The sequence below is a fragment of the Anarhichas minor genome, unplaced genomic scaffold (assembly GCF_050575085.1).
Source record: "Anarhichas minor isolate MPS153535 unplaced genomic scaffold, ASM5057508v1 ptg000068l, whole genome shotgun sequence".
NCBI classification, from domain to species: domain Eukaryota; kingdom Metazoa; phylum Chordata; class Actinopteri; order Perciformes; family Anarhichadidae; genus Anarhichas; species Anarhichas minor.
In genome coordinates, this window is record NW_027466514.1 from 790,833 (window position 1) to 816,604 (window position 25,772).

At 41.5% G+C, this 25,772-nt stretch overlaps 3 protein-coding genes across 7 annotated transcripts in view; 1 reads left to right on the forward strand and 2 right to left on the reverse strand.

Annotated features, from left to right (window-relative positions):
- The first annotated feature begins 1,588 nt into the window (after positions 1-1,588).
- On the forward strand, positions 1,589-6,094 carry LOC142934350 (derlin-3-like). The gene is made up of 7 exons (XM_076078897.1): positions 1,589-1,708; positions 3,652-3,717; positions 3,793-3,866; positions 3,966-4,059; positions 4,199-4,394; positions 4,947-5,037; positions 5,839-6,094. Exons 1-7 carry the CDS (start codon positions 1,589-1,591, stop codon positions 5,921-5,923), a joined length of 726 nt encoding a protein of 241 aa, XP_075935012.1. The 3' UTR covers positions 5,924-6,094.
- Positions 6,095-7,162: 1,068 nt separating this feature from the next.
- On the reverse strand, positions 7,163-13,638 carry smarcb1a (SWI/SNF related BAF chromatin remodeling complex subunit B1a). Of its 2 annotated transcripts, XM_076078928.1 has the most exons (10): positions 13,499-13,638; positions 12,377-12,488; positions 11,989-12,118; positions 11,733-11,870; positions 10,916-11,043; positions 10,556-10,722; positions 10,276-10,466; positions 8,673-8,804; positions 7,506-7,593; positions 7,163-7,353 (listed from the first exon to the last, which is right to left on the reverse strand). In XM_076078928.1, the coding sequence occupies exons 1-9, from the start codon at positions 13,580-13,582 to the stop codon at positions 7,554-7,556; spliced, it is 1,122 nt and encodes a 373-aa protein (XP_075935043.1). In that variant the 5' UTR covers positions 13,583-13,638; the 3' UTR covers positions 7,163-7,353; positions 7,506-7,553. The 2 variants fall into 2 exon arrangements, with proteins under 2 accessions (XP_075935043.1, XP_075935042.1); XM_076078927.1 differs by having other exon boundaries at positions 7,163-7,593.
- Positions 13,639-14,100: 462 nt separating this feature from the next.
- LOC142934371 (ral guanine nucleotide dissociation stimulator-like) overlaps positions 14,101-25,772 on the reverse strand; it is a 45,344-nt gene continuing 33,672 nt past the window's right edge. For all 4 annotated transcript variants that reach the window (XM_076078925.1, XM_076078923.1, XM_076078924.1 and 1 more), the window contains exons 6-18: positions 25,147-25,362; positions 24,932-25,035; positions 24,739-24,823; positions 23,219-23,296; positions 22,206-22,292; positions 21,924-21,956; positions 21,693-21,814; positions 21,288-21,383; positions 20,956-21,196; positions 20,301-20,375; positions 19,774-20,022; positions 19,466-19,580; positions 14,101-18,707 (exon numbers count right to left, since the gene is read on the reverse strand). In XM_076078925.1, the coding sequence (XP_075935040.1) occupies positions 18,532-18,707; positions 19,466-19,580; positions 19,774-20,022; positions 20,301-20,375; positions 20,956-21,196; positions 21,288-21,383; positions 21,693-21,814; positions 21,924-21,956; positions 22,206-22,292; positions 23,219-23,296; positions 24,739-24,823; positions 24,932-25,035; positions 25,147-25,362 (1,677 nt within the window). In that variant the 3' untranslated portion in view covers positions 14,101-18,531. The remainder of the gene's footprint in view (positions 18,708-19,465; positions 19,581-19,773; positions 20,023-20,300; positions 20,376-20,955; positions 21,197-21,287; positions 21,384-21,692; positions 21,815-21,923; positions 21,957-22,205; positions 22,293-23,218; positions 23,297-24,738; positions 24,824-24,931; positions 25,036-25,146; positions 25,363-25,772) is intronic.

Sequence of the window (25,772 nt, forward strand, 5' to 3'; positions counted from 1 at the left end):
TTCTGTCGTTACAGTAAACCGTTGCAGTACGTTTACAAAAAACAACATACTTTACCATTTTTATACCAACAGTAAATGATACAGTTTGAGCATCAATCACACATGTTGCTCACCAGGATGTAAACAACGACTTCTTGTTTTTGAGGATCTCTCTGAAGCTTTTTCATCCTCAATTTACTTTAATGTTTTCCAGCTGTCAGCAGCTCGTCCACTTCCTCGGTGCATTGAATTCTGGGATGATAGAATGCATCAACAGCACACTTAATAAATTTACCATATGTAGTGTGCATGCTATCTGGTTTAACTTTGTCCCTTACCACGTCTCTCTGCTGACGGAAGCTGCCTCCACATTATTCACCTGGCTCCAGATCAGCTCATAGCAAAGCTCCGTGTTTCTACCAGCAGAGGGCAGTCGCTGTGCAAAGCACAACATGTAGAAATGTGAAGATCAGGAGCTGAATCCATCAACAACACTGTTAAATACACACAAACATCAGATTCCAGCTGCTTTTAGGAGATTTAAAGGATCTCACGGACCTGTTAAAAGTCACGTCCTGACCTCTTAGTGGGTCCGGTGCCCCAGGTTGAGAACCGCCGTGTCCCCGGCCTGCAGCACTTGAGAAGTGAAGGCTCAGTTCCAGACTGAGGTTCATCAGATGTTCGTTCTTCAGTGCAGGACGCTGACGAGTCGTTTTACCGTTTTCATCGTTCAGACTTTGTTGCCGTTGTTTGAATCTAGTCAAGAGTTCAATCAGTGAACGAATATTTATACACAAACAACTCAGCACGTCTGATGTACATACATGTCTTTGATTATTGTTTTGTTCTGTACTCCTATGTAGTGTAAACGCTGTACATTGAAATGTATGAACTACGTATTGTTTTCTTATTAATAAAACCATAACATTTGTACCAAACGGGGGATCAAAGCTCAGTCACTTCTGAAAATCAGAGTTTTAAATACTTTTTTACTTGTTGTGCAAAGTGAAATACATTTATTTTTGACTTTAATCGTTGATTATGAGGATAAATATGGATACAAAAAATAATATTATATATATATATATATATATGTATATATTATAGTTGTCCCTTTCACAGACAGAATCATCAGTATTTAATACAAATACAGCGGGAAATATATTTATGAACTTAAAAATTGACAATTTTGTGAATAAATTCTTATTCACACTTCTAGTTTAAATAATTATAACGAGGCTTATTTTATTAAATTAGATTTTATTCATCTGCTTTTTGTTGTGTAATTATTACTATCAAATTTGTCATAGTTATGTAACTTTTTGAAAATCTCTTTTTTAATAGAAACTTTATTTCACAAACTTCAAACGGAGGCGTAAAATGTTTAAAAATAAATGAATAAATATTACATCACTGGGGTTAAAAATGGGGATGTCTAAAAAACTAAACTACATTTCTGCTTCTGTTTTCTAATTTATTTGCTTTAAAAGTGATGTCATGTGTTAAAGGTTCACAGCCTGTGGGCTGGATGGTGTTAATTGGTGGGTGACTCTGATTGGCTGCTGCAGTGAGGGGGCGGGGCCTGTGCTGTTCATTCGGTGAGTAAATGATGGCTGACAGTGAAGCAGCAGCAGCAGCGATGCCTCTCAGCCTCACGCAGGAGTATTTTCAGATCCCCGTGGTGACCCGAGCGTACACGACCGCCTGCGTCCTCACCACCGCTGCTGTGGTAAGAAACAACAACAACAACAACAACAACAACAACAACAACAACAAGTCCGTAACAATGAAAACAACTGAGTCTGAACTCTGACCTCCAGGCTCTGATGAGGCAGGAAACATTTATTTAGATATATTAAGAAAACGTTCATTTCTAAATGATTTTTTAAATTCACAGTCGAGCTGCTTGTTGTCTTGTTGTTGTTGTTCGTTTTCTAATGTTATTTATTTTATGTCAAATAAATTGATGAAACACCGAGCAGCAAACAGGTTCTGTCAGGTGTTGCTCATGTTTTTATACATTTACTGAGAAGGTAAATTTAACAAAAACTTGCAGTTGAAATCCTTTGATATAGTTTTAAGTCTTTGGAGCTTTTTGAAACAATATAAAAACAAGTTAAACTGCTTTAAAATATTATAAAACTCTTTAAGATGTCGGAGAGTTTAAAGATTTTAAAGTACCAATTTACATTTTAAGAGTGTTGCACATATTGTACATATTCTTTGTGTGTGTGTGTATATATTCACACACACACATACTGTGTATATGTATACACATACATGTTTGTATATTTAACTGTATATCTTCCTTGTAAATATAATTTAGTTCTTATTTCTTCCTGTTGTGCTGTTTTTTATACTGTGTTCTTTTTTTATCGCTTTATTGTATTTTCATTTAAAATATTCAATTAAAATTTTTGTATAAAGTTGTGCAATCCTGTTTTGTATTACGACAATAAAGCTGAACCCAAAGTGTAAGCACTGAAGGGAATTGAGGCGTCAATAGAAGTGTAAAGCAGTTGATGCGTCAGTTGAAGGTTTATTATTGAGTTGAAGTGAACAAAGTTGAAGTGTGAGTGGAATCACTCGGTGCTGTTGAACTCATTTAAAAATGAAATGAAAGCAGTTGAAGTGTCAGTTACAGAATAAAAACCAACAGCAGTTAAGATGAAGTGTGTGCACTTCAAACAGTGGCAGTGGATTTGCAATTGAAATGTCAGTCAATGTTTAAAAAGTGAAAGCAGCTGAAGCGTCAGTTTGAGTGTAAGTGACAATGTGACACATTTTTGTTGAAGTGTAAGATTTAAAAGTAGTTATGAGTTAAAATATTTCAGATGAAGTTAAAGTGATGAAAGCAGTTGAAGTGTCACTGAGTGCTGTTGAACTCATTTAAAGAGAATGAAATGAAAGCAGTTGAAGTGTCAGTTAGAGGAGAAAACAACAGTTGAAAGTAGTTCGGCTTTTAGTTGATTTGGAGGCACTGAAGATAGTTGATTTCCAAGCATTGACAGCAGTTGAAATGTTGTCGATGTGTAAAGGGTGAAAGCAGTTGAAGTGTCAGGAAAGTTGTAAGTGACAAAAATAATTTCTTTTTTTTTTTTTTTTTTTACACACATTGTAGATTTTGAAGTAGAATATTTGGAAATAGTTTAACCGTTAGGAGTAAAACAATTGAAAGCAGTTGAAATGTGAATTGATATGTTCTGTGTGAAAGCAGTTGAAGTGCCAGTTATAGTGAAGTGAAAGCTCAGCTCAGCTGAGGTTACTCACTGAGCTGAGAGTTCAGTTGAAGTGTTGTCACTTCATGCAACTGAACTCATTTAAATAGCAAGTGAAGAAGCTGAAGAGTAAAACAAACAGCAGCAGTTAAGCTTCACTTAAAGTGAAAGCACGTGTAGCATGGACACAGTTGTAAAGTCAGTAGATATGGAACGGATGAAAGCAGTGGAAGTGTCGGCAACAAAAGCAATTGAAGTTTCAGTTGCACTGAAAAGTAGTTAAAGTGTTGGGTTTAAAATCGCAGGATGAGCTACAAATAAACACTTAAAACATCCTATTAAATGTTTGTATTATGTTGCTTATAAATGCTGATTGAGGGACTTTAACTAAAATAATTATAAGTTATTATACCTAACTTAATAATTAATATCAAGCCGTGTGTTTTATCTTTAGCAACTTGAGGTCATCAGCCCCTTTCAGCTCTACTTTAACCCGGACCTCATCATCAGAAGATACCAGGTAACATTTATTTAACATTTAAAACATGGCCGTACGGTGCGTTATTATATTTACATTACTCTGTTCCTCTCTCAGATATGGCGTCTGATAACCAGCTTCCTCTTCTTCGGTTCTCTTGGATTCAGCTTCGTGTTCAACATCATCTTTCTGTATCTTTTCATCACAGCATGAATTTCTCAGTTTATTTATAAAAAGCAACACACTACCATAAAGTCTACCGTGTAATAAATCCCCTTAGCTAACGGAAGTTATCGATACTGTCGGATGCTGGAGGAAGGCTGTTTCCGGGGGAGGACGGCGGATTTTGTTTTCATGTTCCTGTTTGGAGGAATCGTAATCACTGTATCCTTTCAGAACCACAGCTCCTTCTGTAACGTTACTATCTGCTGCTTCAGCGGCTCAGGGTTGACTTGATGAGCTTGTTTCACCTTTTTGAGAAACTAAAATGTGATGAGTTGAATTTAACCTGAAGGCCTCGCAGCTGTTCGGTCTGTTCGCCAATGTCTTCTTCCTGGGCCAGGCCTTCATCATCATGCTGGTGTACGTGTGGAGTAGAAGACATCCGCTGGTTCGCATGAACTTCTTCGGCCTCCTGAACTTCCGGGCGCCGTTCCTCCCCTGGGTGCTCGCCGGCTTCTCGCTGCTGCTCGGGAACTCCGTCGTGGTCGACCTCCTAGGTACGAGAAGGTTTCACCAAACCGCCAACAACTGATGTGACCAGAGGTTGATCTATTCATCTACGCTTCTTCTTCTTCTTCTGTAGAGTTCAGGACGGCTGCACAGTGAACTTCAGACTAAATATATGGAAATAAATAATACATTTATGTCTAAATTCAAATTGCAAGAGGCCTACATTGAATTATCAAACTCTCAGCAGTTCAAAATGGATCCTGAGTGAAATTTAAAGTTTATGAATTGAATGAATCAAAACATTATCCAACATTTGTGTTAAAACAGACCAGAACCAGAAATGTCTGTATTTCAGCTCCAAGCCCATTTGTTCCTGCTGAAGACCTAAATCTTTAAAGACACCTATTTTTTTAAGTCTTAGTAATCTCCTAAAACAGCTGGTCACTCTAGTTTTTTAACCAAACAAACAGAAGGAAATTGTGTGTGTGTGTGTGTGTGTGTGTGTGTGTGTGTGTGTGTGTGTGTGTGTGTGTGTGTGTGTGTGTGTGTGTGTGTGTGTGTGTGTGTGTGTGTGTGTGTGTGAGATGTGTTTTCTTCAGGTATCTGTGTCGGTCACATGTACTACTTCCTGGAAGACGTGTTTCCAAACCAGCCGGGAGGAAGGAAGCTGCTGATGACACCAGAACTTCTGTAAGAACCAGAATTCATCTCACCCTGTTTTATCTTTTGGAATTTTCTTTTACGTCAAATACCAGAGAAGAAGATGTTGAGCATGCTCACTGAGCAACTCCACCTTGTCGTCCGTCCACACGAGTCAAATTTAGTTTTCACCATCGCACCAAATATCAAGTATGTATCAGGCATCAACCTCCGGTTCTGACGAGCAGCCAAAGCTTCATGTGTTAAAGCTGCATTCTCTCTAGTGTCCACCAGGGGGCGACTCCTCTGGTTGTATAGAAGTCTATGAGAAAATGACTCTACTTCTCTCTTGATTTATTACCTCAGTAAACATTGTAAACATGAGTTTATGGTCTCAATCTCTAGTTTCAAGTCTTCTTCAATACAGCATGATGTTCATTTAGTACATTATGGTCCATTTAGAGTCAAACAGACCATAAAGCAGGGGATGCTTTAGGGCGGGGCTACTGTGATTGACAGGTCTCTATTAGAGACGTATACGGCATCTCTACGTCACTCCTCAGTCCAGATATGGTCACTTCTGTTCACTGGTTCCAACACGCTTGCTGTCGTTTGTATTTTTAGGGTGGACGAAGACATTTTGTAAAACAAAGACTGAGGACAGAATGTTATTTCAAAACGTAGAGGAAAATATCTTTAGTCTTGTTTACTTCAAACTCTGACCTGAAAATAATGTTTCAGACATTTCCAGATACGGAACATTTGAGTAAAGAAGATGAGTGTTTCTGTCTTATTTAGGAAATGCAAAGAGACATTTGTTCCCCCTCATGTGGCCTCGTTCTCTCCTCTCAGACGGGTCTTGTTCGACCGGCCCGAGGACCCAGACTACCGTCTCCTCCAAGAAGACGAGCAGCAGGACGACGAGCCGCACCACTAAAACACACAAGAACCCCCCCAGAACATCTGGATGATTCAGAGGAAACAGGAAAAGACGTAAGAGGATGTGGAGCCCCGAGTCTCTGCAGAGGACAGTCGAGACGTTTAAGGACCGAACTGCAAGTCACGAATACTCAATGACGACGTTTGACTGGAAACATCTTCAAACTCTTTTCTGGTGACCAGATGAATAAAGTTGGTGTTTGTACGTCTCTTATAAAGAACTCACTGCCCTTCCTGTTGTGTCACTGCAGAACTGCCGACCGGCCTGAATTCCCATCAGCCCGTCTGCACACGCTGCACTTTCACCCGCTGCCTTTGTGGGTCAAACACTGGCGGACAAAATGGAAACTGCTTAGCACAACAACACGTCTCTCTCTGTGGTGTTGGCCCAGATAACACAACACTTCTTCATCACCACAACACAGCACTGATGATGCATGTTAGAGTTTACAGTGAAGATCATTGTGGGTCAGAACAGGAACGTCTCAGATACAAAGTGGCCTTTAAATCAACTATTAGTTCACAAAAAGAAGCAGAAACGTTTAAAGTAAACATCTAATTGTGCTGATCAAATATTGAAAATTAAACCGTGAAAGTGGTCAATAAATTTAATTTAATTGTAAATTAAGTCTTCTCGGTAAACTTAGTTTTTTCTACAGAAGAACTGACAGTTCATCACATTAAGATATTATTGTACATATTGTGAGGCTGCGTTTAGGCACAACGGTGCCTTTTAGCTGAATGCTAACAGAGGCATGCTAACATGCTCACTGATGGTAAGCAGGTCCAATGTTTACCGTTAGCTTAGCATGTTAGCATGCTAACATTTGAGGCGGATGGGATCTTCGTCATGAACCAAAGTACTGGACGAGACGGTGGCGCTAAAGGGTAAAAAAAGTCAGGATCAGCAAAGTCATCAGAAGTGATCCTCTGAGGAGCATGAGACGTAAAGACGTTTCATCAACATGAGACTGAATATAGGACCGACACACATCGCACTGCTGGCGTGGCTGAGAGCAGACTTTCCACACCGTCCACTCATTTACATAAAACAATGATCTCAATTCATCTCAACAGCAGCCTCAGGAGAACCGAGATATTTATATCTGACACTTTAAACTATCAGCTCGTTAAGAAACTATTAATCCGCTTCAGAGATTTCTAAATTGCATCCTAAATAAGCAGAAACATTATTCAAAAACATTTCTAAATGATGCACAATAGACAAGACGGCAACTCCAGCTTTTTCACTTTTTTTTTAATTTTGTAAGAATTATTAAAATGTACAAAAAGACAACAAATACAACATAACAATATATATTATCTGAGACTGGCTGCGTGGTCGTTCTTCTCCCTCTGTGGTCAGTAAAGAGAGTCAGTGGTCAAAGTGAGCGGCTCCTCCACGCCGATGGGGAACACGAGGGCTTTCTACAGAACACAATATTAACATTAACGATAGAAAAAATAAAGGAAACAACGCGGTTCGAACGGCCGAGCGAGAAGCCGGTCGAGCGGAGGAAAAAGAAGATCCGGCGCGCGGTGGAGGGACATCTCTCGCGTGTTGCTGACGGCGCTCATACCTCAAATAGACGAGCAGCGCACCTGTCGGGGCGCCGACGCGGCGTCTTCTACCACGCAGGAGCCGTGTTCGCCAGCCGCCTCATCCGCCTGAGGAGAGACAGGAAACACATCAACGACGTCGGTAGCTATTCAAAACCTACACGACCTCATCTTTATTAACTTATGGTGGGATATTTAAAAAGAGGCTTTCACAAGTTTAAGGCTGCAAACAACGCTCATTTAACCCGTTGGTCATTTTAATCAACCAATCAATTTAGTCCTTAAAATACCAGAACATTTAGAAAAATGCTCCTTTAAGTTTTGCAGAGCTTTAAGTCACATGCTCTTTGTTTCGTCTAAAACATGAAGATGCTCAATTTATTTTCAAATAAAAAAATGTAAAACGGTCAAAAGCTGCAAAATTTCAACATTTTAGAAGCTGAAATAATCTGTTTTTGTAATTTCTGCTGATTACTGACTTTAAGAATTAAACAAAGCACTGCTTACAGTCCAAAACCCAAATATATTCAGCTTACAGTTGATGAATGACTTAATTGGCTGATCAATTATTAGGATTGTGTTTGTTGTAGAGTCCTAGAAAGAATCACGTACTTTGACTTTAAATAAGAAGAATAGTGAATTCATCAGCAACTAGTTGATCACTGATTTATCATTTGGGTCATTCCTCTGAAAACATGCCTCTTAAATATATATATCTCTGTTTTCCTTTTTTTTTTTTCAATGACAGTAAAGTGAATTAGGACAAACTAATATTTTAAAAATTATACATTTTTAGATCTTGTTTTGTCAGAGAAAATCTAGAAATCTCCAGATTTGAGAGGCTGAAAAAAAATAATTTTCTGTCATTTTTTTGCATGAAATAATGAATTATCAAAATAGCAGCGCTAAACATAATATCTTTGTTTTGGACTTTTGGTCGAGAAAATGAGACATTTTTAAGACATCGAACCAAATGATCAACTGATTCGCTGATAAAAGAATCAAAAGAATGGATAAAGAAACTAGTCGTTGAGCACTCGAACATGTTTCTGTAATAAAACCCCACACCGGCTTTACAGCTCCACCATACCACGATCACGGTGAGATCAAAACTCTTATTTTGAAGGGCAGACCTGGACAGGAAGGAAGCATTTGAAACAGAGACAGGACGTCCGGCCAACACTCACCTGGTGTTTCTGTCCTGATCTCTGATCTTCTTCTCCATCTCGGCGTCCGTCAGCGTCTCCAGCAGAGGACACCACTGGTCAGCATCACCCGTGTTTCTGATGGCGATCTCCACCGTGGGGAGCGGGTTTTCACTGCAACAACAACAACAACAACACTTCATCATCAGCATCATCATCATCATCACGGGAGAGAGAGAGACAGACAGAGAGACAGACAGATAGAGAGACAGACAGAGAGAGAGACAGAGAGAGACAGAGAGAGAGACAGAGAGAGAGAGAGACAGACAGAGAGACAGAGAGAGAGAGAGAGACAGAGAGAGAGAGAGACAGACAGAGAGACAGACAGAGAGACAGAGAGAGAGAGACAGACAGACAGAGAGAGAGACAGAGAGAGAGAGAGACAGAGAGAGAGAGAGACAGACAGAGAGACAGACAGACAGACAGAGAGAGAGACAGAGAGAGAGAGAGAGACAGAGAGAGACGGACTGGTTTCTCTCTGGAGGTTCAGTCTTGACTCAGGTCGGATGTTTTACAGTTGAAGTGAAACATGGAGGAACTTCTTCCGCTGAATATAAAGTCGAGCCTGAAAGATGAATTTAACTTGAAGCTTCAAAGACATTGTTTCCGCTACAATTATTAAATATTATGACGTGTAACTAAAATCATCTCTCATATATATTTCAAAGATATTTCACGGCTCGGATGTTTTAGTAAACGATCACGACTCGATGGGAACAAAGAAGATGTGAATAAGAGAAATGTTAAATAAAGTTTTAGATCTTTAAACTGTGTTTTTGTAACTTTATACTGTTTGATATGAAAACACATTACATTTCCTGATGAAATAAAAAAGCCCCAAAACATTTCTTCCTCACCAGACGTCCTTCTGTGTCAGAGGTCAGTGCTGCTGTCTGGCTTTAAATACTTCACCGTTTCACATCCTGAGAAACTCAGACGGACCGTCGGCTACATTTCACCCAAAGAACAGAACATCAAACACCAGACGAGACCGCAAGTCAACCACGTTAAACTCTGGAGTCTGGATGCTTTATATAAAAACAGGTCGGGTAAGAAAGACCTGGTGCTTCAGCCTGTGGAAGAAAGGTCAAAGGTCACGGGCACCCCAACAACAGCGACCGGGCGACGTGCATTTTCAGCCTTTAGTGTGAACATAAGATAGAAACGTCAGACTATAAAACACTAAATCGTCGTAGTAAATAACACGCGAGTTCAAAGCAACTGTAGTTATTTTAATTGTTAAGAAAGATTATCAAGTAACGGCGTCCTGTTTCTTCAATAATTGCTTTTATTTATCTTGTAATGTCCTCGTCTTCCTCTACAACTTTTTAAATGGCACCCGACTGGAGAACCAAGTACTGATATTCAAAAAGAGGAAAATAAAGTGCAGATTTTCTGGAAGTTTGGCCAAAATCGGAGCTAAACTTTGATATTTACTGATGCTTTTTTGTTAACAGTCAAATCTTCAGCACAAACTGCTACTTGTGTGTTGTTTTTACAAGATATTGAGATAATAAGACTGGATCTACTACTGGAAACCATTAAAACAAACAAAGGCAGCCGGGTTTACTCCCCCCGTTCTTACCTGAAGGCGTAGGTCCTCTGGTGCCAGCTCAGCTGACCTCGGATGCTGTAGGCGATGGTGGTGACGAACTCTCCGCCGAGGCCGAGCTCGGAGCAGAGCTTCAGGGCGAACTTCTCCGGAGAGTTCTCCCTCTCGGACATGTCCCACTCAAACTGGTCCACCAGGGAGATGTTGCCCACGTGGATGTTCAACTGGAGCACGAAGACAATCGGTCAACGTCACTACAAGTACGGAAACATTAAAGATAATAAAAAGATCTGCCGTCAGCGTAGAGCGCCACCTTGATGATGACCCTCTGGTCCGTCTGCTCCTCCAGGATGCTGTCCGTCGGGTACGACTCGATCTGCTGTCTGATGGCGGAGGCGATGGCGGGGACGAAGGCCAGCGGGTTGAGGTCCAGGTCGTCGCAAAGGATCTCGGCGAACATCTCGGGCGTCATCAGCTTCTCTGGACATTCAAAGAAAAGAACAAACGTTTATGTTTTTGGTCGTGAAAGAGAGAAAGTGATGATTAGGGATGGGAGTCGATGTTATCGATGCTAGTCCTCTCATCGGTTCTTTTTGATCATTTTGTGAGAAAAAAAAGACAATTAAGAAAAGAATCGACATAATGTCACATTGTAGTGATGATGGGACGCTACCGTTCATATTCCAGGTGAAAGCGTCTCTGAGCTTCTGTCCCTCGATCTCCATGTCCAGACGGATCGGAACCAGGACTTCGGACTGAGTGGCGTTCTCGTGGATCACCGCTGGGTCGTGGTCGTCAAAGCTGGCTCAGACAAAACACACAGGGTAAAATAAAACCTGCAGCTAAAATGTACACAAACTCTGGAGAGGTTTCTTTGTGGTCTGAAAGCAGATCAATCATGGTTTTAAAAGGTAAACTACGAAAACCAAACTGCAATCTGTTAAGAAGCAGAAACGAACTGAACTGGTGTGAAGGAGCCCTAAAGCTAGAAGTTTGGCAATCGTCTGTATTTTTAATATTGTGGTGTAGAAACGAGATGGTAAACCGGTTTGAAATGAACTCTTCACTCCACCAGAAACATCTGTACATGTGGACTGTAACAGCAGGACCAGTGTGTGTGAAAATATCTCCAAAGAACAATAAAGCCAGATGTTTCTTTGTTTACACTGCTGCACATCAAGTCTATAAACATGAGTCAGGTTTAGAGTAACAGACTTATTGTGTCCTTTTGTTAATGAGAGAGTTCTTTATTTTTATTAAATAGGTGATTTCTTTGTGATTTCTTTGTCTTAATGCTGCGTTCAGACCAATTGCATCATTCGCGCCGCGTTACTCGCGGGGCACCATTTGTGGTCATTCGCGCCATAAAACCCGACTTCAAAAGTACTTTCTGCTTAAAAATCTCACGATGCGATTCTGTCACTGATCGTTGGTAATAAAGGGAACTAGTGAATGAACGATGGTGATCGGTGCAGCTTCCTGTCGCTCACCACAGCGGGAAAGTCCTCTTCTTGTCTCGTCCCAGTCGGCTGCGGTTGATGGTGGTGGAGCAGGGAACCGCGTCCAGGTGGTGAGAACTGTTGGGCAGCGTGGGAACCCACTGACTGTTCCTCTTGCCCTTCTGCTCCCTGGAGACACAACAAGAACGATGGGTGGGTGAATATATATTATATATGTATGTATGTGTCTGTCTGCACAAACACTCCACAAACACCACCCTGTCTGTCTGCACTGAGGTGGAGGTACCTGAGGTAGGCGGGCGGCTCCGTGCTGATGGAGATGGCTTTGTACTTCTCATCGTTTCCCTCGAGGATCTCCTCGACCTCCGAAGCCTTCAGCAGCGTCACGCTGGTGGCCAGCTGAGTGTAGCCGTGATCTGAAGGACGGCAGCCAGAGTCAAACCGACGCAGAGAAAAGTCACCAACACCGAGGTGCATTTAACCATCAGTGATGTAATCTGCTTGTGGTTTTACAACACTCATCTTTCGAAGCTCTTTACTTTTTAAATCTTTTTAAACAGAAATAACTATTTTTGCATGTAGAGAAACAGACGAACATAACGGACCTATTTGTGGAAGATACATTTCTACAAGAATACAATCCCGTGTGGATGTGTGATGACGTCACTACTGACCGTGTGACGACTCCACTATTTTCTTCCGTTCTTCTACTGAAGCCAGTTTCCTCCATAACGACGGGTATCTTTTATACAGGGAGCCTCTGAACATGCGGAGGTAGTTTCCCACCTGAACACAAACAAACAGATAGAAAGTGAAGAATCATGAAGCAGAATAACTTAAATAAACAAAAGATAAGCTTTCTTTTTTTCTTGCTGGTTCCAATTTTGCAAATGTGATATTTTCTTCTTCGTAGGATATAAACGGAATAACTTTGGATTGTTGGTCGGACAAAAAATTTGGGTTACTGGAAACTGCCGGGTTTATTTCATAAACCAGAGAAATAATTTATTAATCAAGAAAAATGTTTACAGATGAATCGCTAACTATAATAACTGTGAGTTGAGGCTCTATAGAGCATGTTAACATGTCTTGCTGGACGATATAATACAACATCTATAACACAATACATTCTCACATTTAAGTTCTATATAAGTTATTAATTACATGAGATGAAAGATTCACTATTTATTGAACTGTGCAATAATAATACATGTAGCTCAGTGACAGTGATTATTAATATACATATATTATATTATACAGTATTTGTTATGGTTTATTGTGCAAGTTAACCTAACGTTATATGTTATAATTAGTATGAGAGGAGTCACGTAACAAAATAATAGAAGATAATTATAAATAAATAATAAAAATATATATATTTTAACAAGTACGCTTTAAGTCGTACACCTCACTGGTAGTATATTATTTAACCTACATTACAGCTTTGGCCTGGCTAAACGACCCTAGCTAGCTAGCTTAGCATAGTTGTTTACAGTTAGGTAGCTAGCTTAGCATAGTTGTTTACCGTTAGCTAGCTGAGCCGAAGAAAACAAGGTGAACCTCTGAAGAAGGACGAATGTTTTCTGACCAAATTATATTCCATTAAATCGGTAAAATAAATTAAATGAGCAAAATAAATAAATAAATAAATGAATGAGCCTTGGTGAGCGCTGTCCTTAGCATCGTTAGAATCGTTAGCTGGCTAGCTAGTCGCTAGCGGACCGGTTGCCAGGGTTTAAACGACACTTATCTACTAAAATACGTAACTTACTGAAGCAAGTTTTGTTTTTACTAACCTCCGATCCGATCATGTAAAAGTCTCCATCCTCCTCGAGCTGGAATTTAACCGGTTTTTGTCCAAACGTTTTGCTAAGCGCCATACTGACATGAAACAACAAAGCTATGTGCTACTGCGCAGGCGCGAATGATAAGAAAATTCTGTCGCTGAGAGATGACGTTTTCAAAAGCAGCAAAAACCGTTACTGTGTGGAAACGAGAAGCAAATGGATATTTTACCGCTTTTATTTACTAATTCATTACTTTTCGACTATTTTAAACATTAAGGTATTATTACACGTATCAGGAATTGTACATTTACTTCCCTGTGTGTATATTGAACATCTTAAGCATCAAATAAAGAGGAATAAAGTTATTTTCCTTCGTGAACCTCTTTACGGACTACATATATATTACATTATAATGCTATTATGATCTTTAACAATCAATTTAAGAGTTTGGTATGACATCTACATAAATTACAAGACATCCTTTTACTATTTTCTCTCTGGTAAATAAAGACTTCAGTATGAAGCTTCTGTACAACACTTAAAGTTGTTGTGAATCTCTGTTCCTTAATCTTAACAAAAAGGACGCAATAACAAAGAGAAGTCAGTCTATATACTTTTATAAACTTAATGTTTATTCGTATATACATGAATATATTAATCTATAACCAAGAAAGGAGAGAATGTACAATGCAAAACAAAATCTTTATATACAAATCAATAAATAAACAACGTAATAATCGAGGACAGGTTTGTTTTCTACACGTGTTTGTGTTCTAAAGTAGGAAAAGAAAAACAAAGAAGAGACTCCAGTTAGAAAAAGTTCTTTTTTTTGTTGTTAAAATGGAAAAATGGCACCCGAGCACAGTCCAGGGGAACGAAACAAGAACAGGAAATTAAAATTAGAAAACACACACGCGCCACCACGTTTAACCAGTTTGTTTTTTTCCTCTCTTCTTGTAAACGCAGCATTTTTTGTTCAAACTCGCACAGAATCAGGTCAAATCACAAAAATAAAAATAAGGTTTACGTCATTGTCAACACGGGCTACGACGACACACAAACCAGCTCCAACATCGGTTAAAGTGCCACTCGTGTGCACAATGTTCACGTTCTCACGAGAACACAGACGGAGCCGCTGCACAAACACGTCACTGGTTTCAACGGGAACAGACGTCGTTAGTTAAAGGCCTGACAACATGTTTCTGTTCCAACCAAACAGAGAAGGAGCTGCGTTCAAGGTATGTTTTAGGACATTACTGAACCCTTAAAACAAACATTTTAAAGATTTACATCTTCAGTAGGAACCAGAGAGGATTGAGAGACTCTTTTCATGAGAGTTGTTCTTCTTCTCTTCCATAGTTTATAATCAATGAGTGATCAAGTAGCAAACACACCGTGATGCATTCAAGGTCCTGTTGCAAAACTCTAACATCCCCCTGAAACACTTTACGCGGCGCCGATGAATGTTTGTTACACTCAACGCTCTGTTGGGTTTCCACCAGAATTATAGTGGTTTTATCCCTGAAACTTGGCCGAAAAAAAAGCAAATATATTTCAAAGTCTGGTGTAAAATACGGAAACCAGTGGGAGGAAATATATGCAGAGAACAAAGTCTTCTTCTTGACATTTATTCTCATTTATTAACAACATTTTGGGACCAAAACCTCGTTAATAAAGTGAGACTCTTTGTTAATTGGCTCCTACATTAGTTTCCAGACGGAGAGTTTGGTTGGAATATAAAACAGGTTCATGGTAGAGTTGCTGGATTAGACGTTCCAGTTTTTGAATATTTGCTATTTTGGCAGCTGTTTGATCCTGAAAGACAGAAAAACATTAAAATAAATGAGGATAAACTCATGAAAGTTTACACAACAGCTTCGTCTGCAGCTCCGAACAAAAACGTCTTTGCTTCCGGTTTGTTGGACGAGGGGTCCAGACATCATAGTGTTCTCACCCTTTTTAGGTTTTTTTTAGTTTTTCCAGAAAAATGCGACAACAGTAAACATACAAACTTGTTTTTTTTGTGTTTTTTTCCTCTCACTGTGAAAGGCAAAGAGGACTCGTCTATTAAAAGCAACCGTTTCTCTTCCCTTGTTATTTTTTGGCACATGGAGGCTCGAGCCTGTCGGAGGATGTTCACTACGACACCGTTAACGGGGAACGGACGTTTTTTAATTATCTATTTCATCTTTTTTAGGTCACAGTGCTCGACACGACGCGCCGATCAACAGGCAGAAATGTCACAGTGTTCAACAGCGAAGGACACGAACAGACATCCACGACGGGCCTCCTGCCGCTCGTCACCATATTGCTCTCGCAGGGTGGGGGGGTTAAAGGGGGGGGGGGGGGGTCATTCATTTGATCGTTATGATGAACTGATGAACTTCATGCAGCTGAAAATAACACAAAGAAAGAAGAAGAAGGCAACACACGGTCGCAGTGCAATCCAGGAGAATGTCTGTCGTTGATGTGAACAACTCAGGAAAAATCCAACCTTAAGATCTTCAGTCATGAAGAGTTTTTTGGGTGAACACACTTTCCTACATTTCCCAGAATGCTATGCAGCAAACATGTTTATGTGCTCTAACTGTCTTGTGATCTTCAGAGTTAGTTTCAGAGCCAAAGAGCACATCGTGGTGTCGTTGCAGGTTACGTTAAAGAAACATGTTCACGACTAATAAGTAAATCACTAAGAACTGTCATGTGTTTAGCTCCTGGATGCTACCAGAGGCTAGGCTAACGTTAGCCGCTCTGTCACCTTTAATGTTTTAATGTCTATAAAGTGAAAAGATGTGAAACCAGGATCTGCATTTCATTACATTTGTCCTCATCATACTTATAATACTTTTGTTTATTTCCATCATCAGCTGGAGAAGTTGACTTTTCAAACATGACGTCATGTATGAAGCATTAAGTGCACATTTAAGAGTCAGAAACATTAGAAAGTAAAGAAATGTACGGCTGATTGAATCTGTTAACAGCCAGAAGAAGATCTAGAAAGGAGAAGCTGCTTTCGTTCTGCTTTTGGTCCCTTTGTTTCAGAATGTTGAAGGTAAATCTTCCACCGTTGTCGGCCTATAAGGTGATTTAGCAGCAGTGAGTGTTGTGTGCAAACAGAGAAGAACTGAGCAGAATCCTTAAAAACAAGCCCTTTAAAAAAAGACTAGCTGTTAGAAATATTCCCACTTTGTATTCATGTGATGGTGATGTAAAGCACATCACCAAAAACTGCTTTTATAAAACAGTGTGACGGTGTTTCAGGTTGGATTTTTCCTCTAAAGAAACCGATCGATGGGCAGCACAGAAAGAGAGAAGAGTTTGTTTCCTCGTGTGTCGTTTTGGCAGCTTCACCGTCGTTCGTATGGACTCGTTTTACGGCCCAATTTAAAGAGCTTTTCTGTATTTTAACAACCTTTACAGAGAGAGAGAGAGAGAGAGAGAGAGAGAGAGAGAGAGAGAGAGCCCGACCACAGCCGACACAAGGAGGAAACGTCCCGCAGGATAAATCAGTGACTCGTCTTCGTCGTGGCACGTTTGTAAAGTGGTTACTGATGGAGATGAAGGACGAGCCGCCATGTTGGAAGAACTACTAAATACCAACTTCATCTCTTCTTCATCAGTTTGCTGTTGCAGAAAATGTTGTGATTTTGTGTATGTATAAATATATGTTGTTTTTTTTATCTGAGTTTCTTTACTGCAGTATTTCTGGAACACAACATATTATTCTAGGACAAAATAATTATATATGATATAATAAAAATGAGGAATTTTAATAATAATTCATAAATACTCATAAGTAGAGCTAAAACAATTGGTCGATTGAACATTTGAAATTGAAACTTCCACACCGTTGATTTTTTTGACATTATTTTCTGAAAACAGCAAACATTCATCAGGAAAGAAGAGATGTTTCCTGTCGTCTCTACCAACATGGCGGTCAAGAAGAAGAAGAAGCAGTGAAGCGATAACTAGCAGCACCATATCAGAGCAAAGGAAAATAACAATGTACAAAGCAAAATGAACAAAAATACGTTGATATCGTGACGAGTCTATTAACAAAATCTCACGGTCCGTTTTAAACAGAAAATACTGCACAGTCGGTGTTAATGGATATATATATATATATATACACACACTGTTTTCACTTGTTCTTCCCTCGAAGACGCTTTGAGTCCCGGTCCACGGACACGGGTTACCATTCACTTACATTAAAAAAAGAGAACAGCGGCATGTGATTCATGGCTGTGCCCACTGGATCTTCAGTCTCCATTCCAGACCACTTCCCCTTTCTTCTTCTCTTTCATAACATGGCAGCGCTCACAAGTTCAAATAGTTTTCGGCTCCCTCGACGTCAGCGTTACAACGTTAAAACCTCTGAAGGAGTCCCAGCGTCCACGGAGGGTTCAGTGCTGCGGCTAAAGGCGGCGGTACACTCACAAGAAATAGTTCCCTGAAAAAATAGAAACGCATTCGGAAAAAACACACCCAGCTGTTTGCACACGTGTGCTGCAGGCTCTCGTCTCTGTTGGTGTATGTACATGACGTCTGACGTTCAGGGATCGAGGAGGGACTTCTTTATTTAAAAAAAAAAAAAATTTATCGAAGGTGCAAAGAGGCTTGAAGAAGAAAAACAAATCTTTAAGAGCTGACTTTTAGAGATGTAAACGTTTGTAAACAAAAAGTAACGCAACCAGGAAATAAAAAAAAAAATCTGCTTCTCCACAAGCGGAGGCTGGCGGAGAGTTCGGCGCCCGACACCAACAGACGCGTCCTTTATAAAGTCCTCTAAAGGGTCCTGATGAGGAGACAGCTGCTCCCTAAGTGCTTAGTCCTAAGTCCTCTTGCTTCCTGCCGCTCCGCAGAAAGGTCGGTCATTTTACCACGTCTCCAGAAACCAACACTCAGAAAACTTTCAGGTGAGTTTGCAGTCCGGACGCACACCGAACACAAATGTTTTCCTCTGAGGAGACCAGAGAGGGTTAAAGGGGGGAGGAAGGAAGGAGAAGGAAGGAGGAGGCAGGAAGTGGCTCGAGTTTCTGTCCTCAGAAAATCCCTTTGGCGATCTTCAGTCCCTTCTGTTTCATGCGCGGCAGCGTGGAACTGGCCACGTTCTTGGCGCGCATCGGCCGCGCCGAGCCGCGCCTCTTCAGCACGAAGTCGTAGTTGGCAGTGGAGTTCATGGCGTAGAAAACGTTGGCGTTGTCCGGGATCCGAAGCTCTGCAGACAAAAGAAGAAGAAGAAACAACATGGCGGTCAAAAATATGTGACGGAGAGAAATGTATATTAATCTAAAGCTTCCCTGAGAAAATACTGGATGAATTATTATTAATAAAGCGTCAATGTGGTGATATGTACGGAGAGCTCACAGTGTCAAAACATTCATCTATTTAATCTACAAAGTATTACAAATGAAGAGATGGGAAAGTTAACCGTCTCTCTTTCAGAGACAACTTAAACCACAGCTTCATGCTCCTTTGATGTGGCTAACCGGCAAAAGAGGTTCGTGGTGTTGAATGTTTTTGGGTTGTTTTCCTCCAACGAGGGATTTCCTTGGAACACAGCTCGCAAATTTACTTTCTTTTCCGTCTAACAGACCGTCGACGCCGTTCTGACGTCTCTTCTGCTTCGGCATTTACAGAGAACACCGATCACCGAACTATTCAGAGCGAACATCGGCAGATATAATCTGAGCTGATCCTTAATTCAATGACAAATTCAGACGAAACTCAAGACGCAACGTGTGCCGCCAATTTTAAGATTTAAGAGAAACTTGAACCCGACGACAGCTAATTCATCTTAAATTCAGCCGAATGTGTGCCAAGTTAAAGTGGCTACTCTCTCTTTCTTTCCCTCTTCAAACGAGGCTTTGAGTATCTGAAGTACGTGTAACACATAAACAGTTGTGAGGCTCAGAAACGTCTCAATGACTAACTGAACCCCACCAGGTTTCTTATTGTTCATCTTCATATTGTTACCTTTGTCCTCTGAGATCTTCTGCATCAGCTCGTACTCGTCGGTCTTCTCTCGCTCCAGGTTGTGTTTGATCATCGCCTTCCTGATGACGGCCGGAGTCTTGTCCTGACTCGTCACCTGAACCAAAAGCCACAAAACGGAGTCAAACCAGCTGCACCTGTAACGTAGCGTAGCTTCCTACAGCGACGTCAGCAGGTTTATACAACCTACAGATTATATTTCTCTCTACCTCCTCCCATCAGCCAATTAGCATAAAGCTCTGAAGCCAACAGGACATTTAGCAGAGAACACAGATTATCCTCCGACTCACCAGGATGCTCTTGTACATGTTCCCGTTCTCCACGTCCAGACTGACCCTGATGATGCAGCAGTCGTCCACCTGCTGGTTGTACAGCGGCAGCGACAGCGTCGAGTAGTTCGACACCGCCGACACCGAGCGCTTGTGCGAGCGGGAGGCGGACAGCGGCGTGGAGGACGAGACGGAGGACGAGGACGCGCTGCTGGAGCCCGACGCCGAGCCGGAGGTGTCCAGGGAGGACAGAGACGTGCACTCCCAGAACTGAGTGGGGGACACAAGGGGGGGACAGGAATCTGATGGTTAACACTTTAATATTTCAGTGCATCTTAATCTGGAATAATTCGCCAGTTTTACACATCAAGATCAGGAAAGTGATCTGTGTCACAAACTGGAGGTGTCCAGGTCTTATGAAGAGCTGTGAGAGTTGCATTATGGGAAATGTAGGAGCCAGTGTTTTTCGAGCTTCAAACTAAAAGTCAGGATGTCTCGGCCTCTGCGGCTTCATTTTTATTTAATTTATGTAAAGTACAAGTTGTTACCGTTGACGTCGTATCGGCTGCCGGAGCTTCTCTCCCCAAAGCGGAGACGGTGAGCTTCACCGAAGGAGTCGACGTCTGGAGAGAGAGAGAGAGAGAGAGGGAGAGAGGGAGAGAGAGAAGTAGAGACAGAGAGACAGAGTCAGAAGTAGAGAGAGACAGAGTCAGAAGTAGAGAGAGAGAGAGAGACAGAGAGGGAGAGAGGGAGAGAGAGAAGTAGAGACAGAGAGAGACAAAAGTAGAGAGAGAGAGAGAGACAGAAGTAGAGAGAGAGAGAGAGAGAGACAGAAGTAGAGAGAGAGAGAGAGAGAGACAGAAGTAGAGAGAGAGAGAGACAGAGAGAGACAGAAGTAGAGAGAGAGAGAGAGAGAGACAGAAGTAGAGAGAGAGAGAGACAGAGAGAGAGAGACAGAGAGAGAGAGAGAGACAGAGAGAGAGAGACAGAGAGAGAGAGACAGAGGTAGAGAGAGAGACAGTAACGTCACCAAACAGCCTCACAGGTGAACCCCTTAACACTCGCATAACACTCGCTGCTGGGGGGTGATGTCAGCAGCCAACAGGTTAATTGTAGAAGTAGAAAGTGGCATGAAAAGAAAACATTATAGTACAAGTACCTCAAAAGTACAGTACTTGAGTGAATGTACTTGCTGTTGCTCACCTTCCTCTCGTGTCCCTCTGGAGAGTCGGACAGGAAGCTGGCGTTCACGTCCTCCAGGTCCGACCCACTGGAGCTGACGGAGGTGACGCTGAGGGCGTCGCCGCTGTCCCCCCCGCCACCACCACCCCCCCCACCTCCCCCGCCGCCACCGCCACCTTGGTACGGTCTGTAGTGTGAGTGGTCGAAGGACTTGGAGTGAGAGCCGGGGGCGCCGCTGCAGCCGGCCTCCGTCAACTGTCGGCTGGACACGAGACAAAAGGAGGAGGAGGAGTTTATAGTTTAGCTGTTGTGAAACACGCGGAGACGGATGAAGATTAACATTAATCACGTACTCGCTCCAGCGCTTCATGATGCCGCCGTTCTTCTTGGCTCTGAGCGTGTTGCTGGCCGACTCCGACAGAGGCTCGATCTCACAGGACAGGTTGTAGCTGCAGAGACAGGAAGTGATGACAACGTTAATCTCAAGGATCAGACAAGGGGGCGACCTCGTTGTTCTGTCGATTCAGTGCCCAGAAATCCTGCCCTGATATGTGTCAGTAAATGCAACACGACCCCAGAGCGCTGAATCTGAATTATTTACTTTGTTTTGTTTGTTTAGATAATAAATATATATATAACATACTTTTACCTGCTGCAGCTTTAATACTTTGGCATCTTTCCCTTCTATAATGTTTGATAAATGTCGTCCTGATGGAGACACACCTGGTAGAGACAGAGGGACAAACAGACGGACTAACCTCTCGGCCTCGCTGAGTTTCTCCACGCCTGCGAACCACTCCCTGAAGTGACTGTCCTGAGTGAAGCTGTAGTTGTTGGAGGCCAACTGGAGCAGCTTGATCTGAGCGATCACCTCGAACTCCTGACAGCAGAGAGCAGAGATTCGTCTGCTCTAAACTGGAAACCATTTTGCTTTTCTTCTTCGGTTTTTTTACAGATCATTACAAACAAACGCGAAAAATGCAACTCACCTTTCTCCTCTTCTCGAAGTTGATCAGACCGCCCTAAGAAAAGAGAGAGAGGTAAAAAGCTAAACATGAGAACGTGATGGTAGGAAAATAAAAACATGTCATGAAACGGCTTGCTCAAATGAAGCATTCTGATTGGTTCATAGCCGTGTGCAGCCAGCCGGCCCCAGGAGAGCCTGTTCTGTTGTGAACTTTATTATCTATTAATAAAACACTGTTTTAAATTGGACTGTGTTCATAGTCTCAATGTACAGAGCAGTAAAGAGCAGATGACGGGTGTCTGACCTCAGTGTAGTCCTTCATGGCCGTGTCCATCATCACCAGGTCCGTCAGGAAGGTTCCCAGGTACGGGATCGTGCCCTGCATCACTCCCTGCTCACAGAGGAGGAAAAAAACATGAACAACACGGAGGAGCAGCAAGAACACAACTCTTTAATGTAGAAAACACAAACGTTCTTCAGGGCGGGAATATTCAAGGTAGAAGAAACAGAAACACATCAGATAGAAGTGGTTGATTGGTTCATTCATACTGATGCAGCTTTAACATTTTATTTTGTTTATGTTCACATGAATACAAATTATTTAAAAATGAATAAATAAAATAAAATAAAATAAAATAAAATAAATTAAATAAAAAGACGACATCACATAAAAGCAAGTCTGTAAAAATGTGTTTCACTCTATAAATGACCTGTTAAAACACAGTTAAAAGTTTTATGTCAAAATTAACTAAATAGTTATTATTATATAAATAATATAAAGTGTTTATGGCTCTTCTCATTTCTCAGTTTGTACATCCTCGATTCTTTTCCTCCTCTCCTCGCGTCTTAGTCCCTCCCACCTGAGACGTGAGCGGAGGAGGCGAGGAAGAGATGGTATTATCATATTACACAATACAATGAGTATAGTTAATATACAATCTAGTAAACAGGCAGACGCATAATGCTTATATATGCATATCCTACATTGTTATCAATTTAAGCTCAAATTACTAATAATTCAGCCCCAAAAAGCTTTCTAAATCATCAGTAATAAACATTTCACATTTAACAAAATGAGACAACGTCTCCTCGGAGCCTTTATTTAAATACACCTGTGCATCCTCGCTCATTTTAGATCAGCCCAAAACAGAGAAAAGAGAAGAGGAGAGTCTCCTTCTCTGGACAAACTGCAGTGACTTTCCTCACCACTAGATGGGGCTGCTGGCACATTGATGCAGCTCATTGTTCACATTCAGAGGCTGCAGAATGAGAGTTTAACGTGGTGAAGCAGAAGCACTGAGGAGTGTGAGGACTCACCAGGTCTCTCTGCTGCTGGTGTCTCCTCTGAGCTCGTTTGGGGTTGATTTCCAAAGTGGCGAACTTGGAGGTTCCCTCCTGCAGAAGAACGAACGGAGAGTAAGTCGACTTTAAATACACGTAAGAAATAAAAACGTCACTTCTTTAGATCCTGTCGCACATTTAACCTGCAGGACTGTGTTACCTGAGGAAACTCAAACATGTCTGAGTGAGAACATCACTGAGGAAAACATTCCTCTTTCTTTAAACTGAGGCTTTTCAACAATGTTTAATTTAACGGCAAAAATATCTCGACGAGCACGACTCGAATGAAAGTGAGATAAAAACCTTCATTGCCTCATTAAAAGCTGGTTTATACTGTTTATATGATTTATGTTTCAGTCCACACAACCTTCATCAGGTCGGTTGAGCTCAACAGAACAGTGGATAATATCCTCTTACATAAAGAAGAGCTCCCACTCCCACTTATAAATGATATATTTGTTTCTGTTATTGGCTCCGTCCTAAAGAGATTACAATGCAAATATAAACTAAAGATATAAATCCGTCTCATATTAATTATTATCAACTCATTAGAAATATGCTGAAGTCATAAACTAATTTATGTAGTTTGACCACCAGCGGTCTAAAGGACGGTCACAGTCGACGTGGTGGAGGGTGAGACATCCGGACTTTAGTCCCCAGACTGGCTCAAACTACAAGGATGCTGGATCCTACATTTCCCATAATGCAGTAGCATTTTGTTGTTGCTGCTCTCAACTGTTTTCATCGTTGTTCTAACCATGACGAGAAAACGGATCGTCGTGTGTAAAATAAACTCCTTTAATGATGAAATGAAGCAGTGGACTTATGTGTGAAAAACAACATTACTGTCGTTACGAAGCATTAAAATGAACATGAATGTGACCGTATGTTTTATGTATACTGGCATATATCTTTGACATATGTCACCCCGGTCTTAAGTCTCAGGGTGACGTAACACTCGGAGGCATTTTGTGTCACTCGAGCTAAACCGAGTCGAGTGAACTCAGCCGACGGTCGCAGCAGATAAAGGCCGTCAGAGCCGTTATCTACGCCGGTCAGAGGTTTCCCCCTCCTGACGTCAGCGGGGATTCCCTCAGAGGAAGACGAGGTGTTCACTCGCTGTTACGTTAGAATAATACTTTATATAATGCACCTCGCCATACATCCTGCTGCTGTTACTGTGAGGCTCTCACAGCTCTGATTATTACTGCAGGTTTCTTACAATATGGGTGAAACTATGAATATCACTCTGGCTGAGAGACAGACACATTAGGAGTGTTCAATAAGGATAAAGTCTACTATTACTATATATACTGTATATATATATATATACATTTATAAATATAATCAGTATAATATGAATTTAATGCTCCGATCTAAGACAAATACTTTGAAGAGATCACTTTAAAATCTTGAAAGTTGTATGTGAGTAGAAGAGTTGAGCTACGACACATGTCTGGTGTTTTGATGTGTTCTGTTGAGGAGCAGCGTCTCACCTTCACCAGCAGCTCTCGGCTGAGGGAGTAGTTGTTGTCGTCTGAGAAGATCTCCGACAGCTCGCGGAAGGTTCGGAAACTCTCCCTGAGAACGGACGCACAGAGGAGAGAAGAATGGACGAATAATCAGCAGCTCGGCCTTCAATGATACTCGATCCGTGCACATTTAAGAGACTGAAGAGCGGAGAGCTACCGGCACACTTCCTCCCAGGTCCTCTTCAGGCGGTGGATGGCGTTGCACTGCAGGGCGGAGAGGATGGCTCGCAACGACGAGAAGTTCTTCAAGATCCGACACTCCTGAACACATGAGGGAATATATTGAGGAAATCTGAAGCTGATAAGGAGGCTTCCACCTTAACACCTCCAACTTTAACAGCAGTCTTCGTAGCATCAGCTCCAGAAACTCACCCGGGCCACGTCGATCCAGCGCTCCAGCAGCCTGGCTCTCTGGTTGGGCTTCAGCGTCGGGTTGCTCAGGCAGGTGGTGATGACGCAGTTGGTGACGGAGTTGAACTGGGCCACGGTGGCTCTGATGGTGGGGGCCAGGTGCTCCTTCCCCTTCTTGTCCCGCTGAGACCAGATCCCCCCCAGGCAGTGGTAGGACACCACCTTCTTAAACAGGTCCTGGACCGAGACATGCGACACATTAACAGTTAACAGTTGATGAAATAAACAAAACATAGAAAAACTGTCATTTTGTATATTTTCACACAGAAATGTCAGTTTACTCGTCATCAGGAGTGTTGACCCTCTCAACCCAAAGCAGTTTCGGGCCTTTTTTGTTGCTCCGATTACATTTTACTCTCTGTGGCTCGTTTTTCACGACAACATAAAAGTCCATTAAACTTTCTTTGGGAACAGCACAGTCATGACTGAAGTAGAGAGAACTCAAACATGTCTTTAGTGCAGAATAACTCAGTTATAATGACATAAAGCAGTCAAAATAAAAGTACCGTATTTTCCGCACTATAAAGCGCACCGGATTATAAGGCGCACCTTCAATGAATGGCCTATTTTAGAACTGTTTTTATATA

Excerpts from the sequence above, each read along its gene's own strand:
- LOC142934350 (XM_076078897.1), top strand. The coding sequence starts at position 1,589 with ATGGCTGACAGTGAAGCAGCAGCAGCAGCGATGCCTCTCAGCCTCACG. Across the intron at positions 3,718-3,792 it reads TCATCATCAGAAGATACCAG|ATATGGCGTCTGATAACCAG; the intron begins GTAACATTTATT and ends TTCCTCTCTCAG. Across the intron at positions 5,038-5,838 it reads CTGATGACACCAGAACTTCT|ACGGGTCTTGTTCGACCGGC; the intron begins GTAAGAACCAGA and ends CTCTCCTCTCAG.
- smarcb1a (XM_076078928.1), bottom strand. The coding sequence starts at position 13,582 with ATGGCGCTTAGCAAAACGTTTGGACAAAAACCGGTTAAATTCCAGCTC. Across the intron at positions 8,805-10,275 it reads CAGAGGACCTACGCCTTCAG|TGAAAACCCGCTCCCCACGG; the intron begins GTAAGAACGGGG and ends TTGTTGTTGCAG. Across the intron at positions 7,594-8,672 it reads GATCAGGACAGAAACACCAG|GCGGATGAGGCGGCTGGCGA; the intron begins GTGAGTGTTGGC and ends GTCTCTCCTCAG.